Source organism: Rhagoletis zephyria, unplaced genomic scaffold (genome assembly GCF_001687245.7).
Source record: "Rhagoletis zephyria isolate East Lansing unplaced genomic scaffold, Rhagoletis_zephyria_1.1 Rzeph_scaffold_21885, whole genome shotgun sequence".
In the NCBI taxonomy this organism is placed as follows: domain Eukaryota; kingdom Metazoa; phylum Arthropoda; class Insecta; order Diptera; family Tephritidae; genus Rhagoletis; species Rhagoletis zephyria.
Window position 1 is genome coordinate 1 of NW_016178943.1, and position 7,543 is coordinate 7,543.

The 7,543-nt window shown below is 35.4% G+C and overlaps 1 protein-coding gene across 1 annotated transcript; it reads left to right on the top strand.

Annotated features, from left to right (window-relative positions):
- Positions 1 to 2,434: 2,434 nt before the first annotated feature.
- On the top strand, positions 2,435 to 7,251 carry Cyp313b1 (Cytochrome P450 313b1; the record flags this gene model as incomplete). The annotated part of the gene is made up of 5 exons (XM_017637665.1): positions 2,435 to 2,632; positions 2,989 to 3,177; positions 3,278 to 3,347; positions 6,597 to 6,723; positions 6,904 to 7,251. Coding segments are annotated over 5 exons (932 nt in total), but the record flags the coding sequence as incomplete, so codon positions are not given.
- Positions 7,252 to 7,543: the final 292 nt, after the last annotated feature.

A 7,543-nucleotide genomic window follows, 5' to 3' on the forward strand; every position in this document is an offset into this window, starting at 1 on the left:
TAAGTGTGCGGCTATTAAGCCAGTTATGGAAGACGTGCAGTTAGTTGGAGTGAATAATTTCATAAATTATATTTTTAATTAAAGCAGTATTTGTGGTGTCAACTTTAATTCATCTTAAAGAGAATAGGTTTGAATTTTTGGAAAAATGTTTGTTTTTGGAATTCTTAAGCCTTATGGCAAGTCGTTGCCATACATCGTTAAACAAAAAAGTGAAATTTATGCTTTTAAATAGTTTCATCCAAACGTATGTACATATGTGCCAGGTGCCTTGAGTTCAGGATTTGTAAACCTCGTAGTGGTAGTACGATGAGATCCAGTCAGATCACCGCTGTATACTCTTTGAGTTCAAAGTCGCAGCGCGTACATCCGCTCCTTTAAGAATTCTCGAATTCTCCCAAAAACAAAGGGGAATTATTTTCAAAGTATTTAAAAACGAACTCGCCGTCAGTTTGTACTGTTTAAATAAAGCCTTCGGCAAGGTTTTTACGAAAGCATAACTTTTGAGGTACTGCAAGAAAGCTCACATAAATACCATGGAGTAATAATGAACTTACAAAGCTTCNAAGTAGTCTGCAAGGCATTGCAAACTTTTAGAAGGTATTTAATTCTGAATAATATCCTACGAAGCTGCTGTGGGATTCTGACAATCGCTACGCTAAATTTTCGTAACCAAAGTTCTCTAAATGCAATGCGTAATCAGTCAAATCTGGCAGCACGAGGGCATGTAACTAAATTAGCGCTAACGAATGTTGAAATCTTTATAAAGATCTCTGAAAAGAAGAGGGATTCGATCTTACTGTCAGTCTAAATCAGCGATGGGCAGAGAGAGCTTTTACTCTACGCGCGGCTATACAAAATGTGAAGAATGCTGAAAAGAGCTTTGCCCGCGGGCAAGGCAGAGCTCATGACCGTTCTAAATACACTCCCAAATCGTACCAAGGACATGAACCAACGAAAAACCCTGTACAAAGTTCCGCAATGGCTGTAATCGGCTTGTGGGCATGATCTTTACAGATGGATCAAAAATGAAATTTTAAGCAAATTTCCCGAAGGAATAATGAGTCTAAAATTAATTACGAGTTGGTTTTTTTCACTCTTCTATTTTGTTGTAGTTTCGTAAAGAAGTGTTTACATTTTTTATATAAACATGTTATAATGGGTTTTTCCAGTGGCGGATTTATCGTACAGGCAACATAGGCTGAAGCCTAGGGCGGCAGAATTAAGGGGCGGCAAAATTTAAGACAGCTAAATTAAAAGAAAAAAATTTATTTGGATTCAGCTGCACTTGAAATTGTGTTTGTGTCTGTAAAATATTATTAATGATTCATCTCATTCAATGCAATTCAAAATTAGAATTACGCTGCGAATTTTTCCTTAGTATAGCAGTCGTTGAAATTGAGCCAATACTACACCCAAGATCTTGAGGAAAATTTGGGAAATGAAATGGTCTTTTTCAAGGCATACTGCACCGAAAAGAAGATTTTAAATTATTCTCCTCTGGAACTGTTGAAAATGCTGAGACAGGATAATCTGCAGATCTCTTACCCTAATGTTGAAATTGCGTTGCGGATGTTTGTTTCAATTCCTATTTCCAATTGTAGCGCAGAAAGATCGTTTTCTGTTTTAAAACGCGTGAAAAACTATCTCAGATCTTCATTGAGCGAAAACAAACTGAATGCTCTTGCGTTGCTGACTATAGAGTCAGATTTGTTTCTATCTATCGATTGTGAAGATATTATCCGAGAATTCGCAGCTGAAAAATCAAGACGTAAAGAACTGTGAAAAAGAAGTGTTTGAAAGAGGGTTTTTGTTGAATACCTTATCCATGCTGATGTCGAATTTGTTAATTCCGTTATGTATTTCATTATTAACGAACTATATTGTAATAAAGCACTGACAATAACAATCATATTTGATATAGGTATATATATATATATTTTTTTTTTCGTGAAAAAAGGGCGGCAAGTTATGAATTGCCTAGGGGCGGCAAATATTTAAATCCGCCACTGGGTTTTTCGGTATGGGGAATTAATTGTAATTTTCTTACAACCTTCGCCAGAGGACGAAACATTTTTTCTCATATTTTCGTACGTGTAAAAAAATTAAATAATTTTTTAAACATACAACTAAAATTCAATAGAAAATATAAGTAATTAAACGCTTATTTACGACACTCCACGCAAACCAAAATGTTGCTAACGAAAAATTGGAAAGCTGAACAATTTTTTTAGACCCTTTGTTTCATCGGCGAATGCTTTCAAAATGTCACGTAAGATAGCATAGTAAAAAAAAAAATCCCATACAACCGCCCTAATGTATATACATGTATTTGAAAGGAAAAAATACCTTCGACAGCCCATTCTCATTTTATTTCATTTAAAGCATTTCTATATATAGTTAGATTTTTTCCGAAATAAGTCTTTCTTTCACTCAGCCTTCCTTCAATATATGGAACACACATCGAAACACTATGCGACGCCATTTATTTCATGGATGGGCACAAGTTGTTTCCTCTACGTTAATGACCCAGAAACAGTGGAAACGATTTTCAATTCACCCCATTGCACAAATAAAGGCGAATTCTATCGCTTCATGGCAGCGGCAATTGGCGATGGGCTCTTCACATCCAGCTGTGAGTAGAAGAGATTTGCTCCTTTATTCAGTCACACCACCTACACACAGCCACATACATATTTATCACACATGAAAACACTCAAATATACCTAACATACATATTAAAAGCAAGTAATTGCATAGGTCGTGCCAACACTTAGCCTGCGCTGATTGACATTATGTGCCACTTTGACCATCATTTGTGAAGTTAATTTGGGTCCGAATAGCTGGCGAGTGTTTTTCAAAGTCATGTCTATATTATAATCACAATCTAAGCATACCCCTAAGCGCTCAACCAAGCATTCATTCTAGTTTATACATATTTATTAGGTCGCTCATACATTACATACATACCTACTTACTGCCTACTTGCAGCTCCGCGCTGGAATAAGCATCGCCGCCTTATCAATCCAGCTTTTAGTCGCCAAATTATCAACAACTTTTTGCCCATATTTAATGTTGAAGCGAATGTGTTGCTGAGTAAATTTGCCACGTTGGCAAAGGCCGGCAAGCAGCTGGAGATCTATGAGATGTTGAAACGCAATGTGTTGGAAGCAGCGTGTCGTAAGTGTTACAATTAGTACTTGTGTTGTGGTGTGGAGATAAGCTACAATTTTTTTTTTGTCTGTCTATTTGTATGTCTACTTATGTACCATTTGCGTAGAGACCACAATGGGTCAACGTATGAATTTTGAAGACGAGGGTTCTGCACATATTTTCGAAGCATACAAAGGGTGAGTGACAAAACTGATGAATTGATATTTAAGCTTACAAAAACACTGCATTTGCTAAATTAGTTTTGCAAAATCGAAAACGTCATGTTTTTTGTTTCATATTTAGTACCAGATTAAAGCACTCGTGGCGTATAAGTAACTTCTATGGGATTCCTTAAGAAAAAAATTTTTGTTGAAAGTTATTTTTTTACTAAATACCAGCGGTTGGGAGTAAATTGGCGAATTCAAGAGCTTCTTGAATGTATGCATATGGTAATAATTTAACCAAAACGAGCTAATAAAAAGTTAAAGAATAACACTTAGAAAAAGACCAATAAAAGAATGAAAGTAAAGGTGTGAATGTGCATAGATAAAGAAAAGGATAAAGGCAAAGGAAAAAATTAGAACAAAAACAAAGACCCGTAAAGATAAAGGCTGAAATGAAGATCTAGAAAAATTTAAACACTTTACTGATATAATAGCAAAGCTGAAAAGGAATATGTAGATGAAGAAAATGATAAACAAAGAAGTAAAAGCAAAGGTAAATATAAAGAAAAAGATGAAGAAGGATACCGATAAAAGTAAAGATGAAGATAGATCAAGAAAGATTAAAATAAGGGTAATTATGTATAAAGAAAAGGATATAGATAGAGACACAAATGCTCCATCTGGGAACTATTTCGTGATTTAGAGATTTTCGCGATTCTCGGAATTTACCGATAAAATAATCGATATTTTTATCGATTTTGTTATCTATATTTTTATCAGTTTTTTATCGATATTTTTATCGATTTTGATATTGATATTTTATCATTCTTGTTATCGATATTTTTATCGATATTATTATCGATTTTGTTATCGATATTGTTCTCGATTTTGCTATCGATATTTTCGGAACTTATCGATATAATAGTCGATATTTTTATCGATTCTGTTATCGATCTTTTTACCGATTTTGCTATGGATATTTTTATCGAATTTTTTATTGATATTGCTATCGATATTTTTATCGATGTTACTATCGATTTTGTTATCGACATACATGATGTGACATATCACATAACTTTATTACGTCATCGCACCTCACATCATCTACCCGAGCATATAGATGAAGAAGAGGATAAAAGCAAAAGTATGAAAGATAAAAACAAAGATGAAGATCGTGTTAAATTTAAAAGCTTTACTTTTATAAGAACAATAGAATATAAAGATAAAAATAAAGATAAAGGACAACAGAATAACATAAATCTAATTAAATAAATTTTAAAATAGTGCCTTAAGCACGTATATACGTATGTATATATGTACATTAGAGTGGTCCAAAAAATAAAGTCGGAGTTTTAATGCCGGCACACTCTAGGATTGATCTATATCGAAAAAAAATATACCCCTATTTTTTTATTTTGAAATCAAAAAATATTTAGGGAGTGCTCAAAGCGCTCAAACTTTTACATGTATTTTATATGGAGAAAAAACAATTTTTCGTAGAAATGGTATAAAACTCTTGAAAATCAATATTTTTCGACCGGAAAACTCTAGTATTAATATCCAATTGTTTATTTAACCATTTTTTATGATTAAAGATTTTTTATTGGTCCCCCCATTGCATTTTCTAAGGGCTTTGGAGGACCTATAAAATATGAAAATTTGAAAAAATTGTTAAGTATTATTACTGGGAATCTCCTGAAGATGAGTAAAGTTTTCCGATCGAACAATATTGATTTTCAAGAATTCTACACTATTTCTACGAAAAGTTGTTTTTTCTCCATATAAAATACATGGAAAACTTTGAGCGCTTTGAGCACTACCTAAATTATTTTTTATTTCAAAATAAAAAAATATGAGTATATTTTTTTTGGTGTATAACAATCCTAGGGGGTGGCGGCATTAAAAATCCGACCTTATTTTTTTACATACATTTTTGGACCACTTTAATGTACATATATTGGTTATGAGACAAACTAGATACTTACGTAAGTTCCACTTCTGCAGTGTGGTCCAGGCGCACTTACTCTTTTTCACATTTTTTTTGGGATGACCCTAATGTGCATATGTACATACATATGTGGGAGGAATAATGCATATCGCTTGCTCAAAAATCCATACATCCATGCCCTTTTTTTTTAAAACTCTCGTCGTTTTTGAAGGTTACAGATTTTGTTCGAAAATTCAGTTTTCCGAAAAAACATCTGGAACACTGGTGGCTAGGCGATTCGCTGATTAACCCCAAGTAATTTTTGTATTTTTTTTCCTACTTACTATCAGGAACCAATTCTAACTTAATCCACGAAATCATTCACACACCCGTGTCCCGAAATGGTCCCTAACTACACCCGAAATTTTCCTGAAAAAAGCTCCAAAAATAATCTGAACAAGTCCCGAATTAGTGCCGAACTGGACTCGAACTAGTTTTAAATTATCCAGAAGATCCCAAACTAGCCCCAAAAAGTCCTAAACTAATCCCGAACTAGTGCCGAACTGGACCCGAAATTATCCCAAAAAATTCCTGAACTAGCCCCGAAATTATCCGGAAAAAGTCCCGAACTAACCCCGAAAAGTCATAAACTTAATACCCGAAAGGTCCCGAAACTATTCAGAAAAGGTCGTGACGTAGTCCCGAACTGGTGTCGAACTGGAGGCGAACTAGTGCCAAAAAAGGTTCGAACTAAGCCCAACAAAGTCCGCAACTAGATTCAAACCATCTCCGAAATGATCCCGAACTAGTCCCCAAATAGTTCCGAAAAAATTCCGAACTATATCCACGTGTGGTGTTGCTAGAAAAGCTAATTAGATTTGTTTTCATTTATACCAGTTCTGAATTCATCCTGGTTTACGCGTGACGCTTTACGCAAATTTTGCCCATACCGGAAACAAAGAATTTTTTTACACACCACCCAAGGAAAACAATTTTCATATTTTTAAAATGACCACCTTGCTTTTTATCAATATAGTAAAGAAGTAAGAAAAAAATGCTCAAACTTTTTAACTGGAAAATTTGCAATTACATTCCACGGTACGAGTAACTGTACTATTCAACTGTCTGCACTGTCGGCTCAATTGTTTCACACAATTCCAACTCATTTGCCAGCAGTGCTTGGTCTTTTCAAAAGTTTCGCTTTTGTCTGCATTAAAATAAACATACATACGTACACCTACACATGTTTTAAATGTCCCTACATATGTATGTATTAAATCGTAATTTTATTTCTTTTTCATCACTGCACTCGCTTACCACACACAACACAAACACACACCCGCATCCAAACATAGCGTCACCGAGGTGTGTGTACGTCGCATGCTGTCGCCGTGGCTTTATCCGGATGTGCTCTATTGGCGTTCACCGTTGTTTGTGCGCCAGCAGCGAGTCGTTCATGTGCTCTTCAGCTTCATTGAAAGTGTAAGTGCATTCACACGAACATACATACATATGTATGTACATATACAATATGTACCACCAACACACACACTCAAGAGTTTAGTGTCTGCTCAGCAGCCATTAAAGTGATTTTTCCTTTGATGCTTGCGGCTAATTTCTTTTACTTAACTTTTTTACTTCCATTTTCTTTTGCCACTATAGCTGTTGCAGCTCAAAAATAATAAATCTGTAGCAAATGGCATGAAACAGCAGGAGCAGCAGCAGCAGCAGCGGCAGCACTCAACTATGAATGGAAATGAAAGTGAAAATAGCTCGGGGACTGTAAATGCAAATGTAAATGGCAGTGTGCATGGAGAAATGAATGGAAAAGTGAAATTGGATGTAGACGGGAATGTGAATGTGGATGGATCGACGGATGTGGATGCGGATGCTTCTGCGGCCATACGGAAGTCGAAAGCTATCTTTGTAGAGCAAGTGCGCTCGCATGTCGAACAAGGTCAGCTGTCGTGGGAGGATGTGCGCGCCGAGGCGAATGTCATTATAGCGGCGGTGAGTAGTTAAGTGCTGCAAACAATGGAATGAACTTTAATTTGGGAAAACCTACATACTTAATATTTTTGTAAGAGGCAAAGTTTTGATGACATTGAAAAGGGCCTTTTGTAAGCTCTGCTCTTCATAGTGATAAGAGCTTTAGGGTGAAGCGATTTAATATGTTCTTACTGTTCTTTTGAACTCTTTTTTTTTAATAGAATTTAAATATATTGCCAGTTATAGGGCTCAACTCTAATTGTGGTTGCGGCTAGCGGTGTAGCGTGCATATAATTAAGGGGGAGGCAAATAT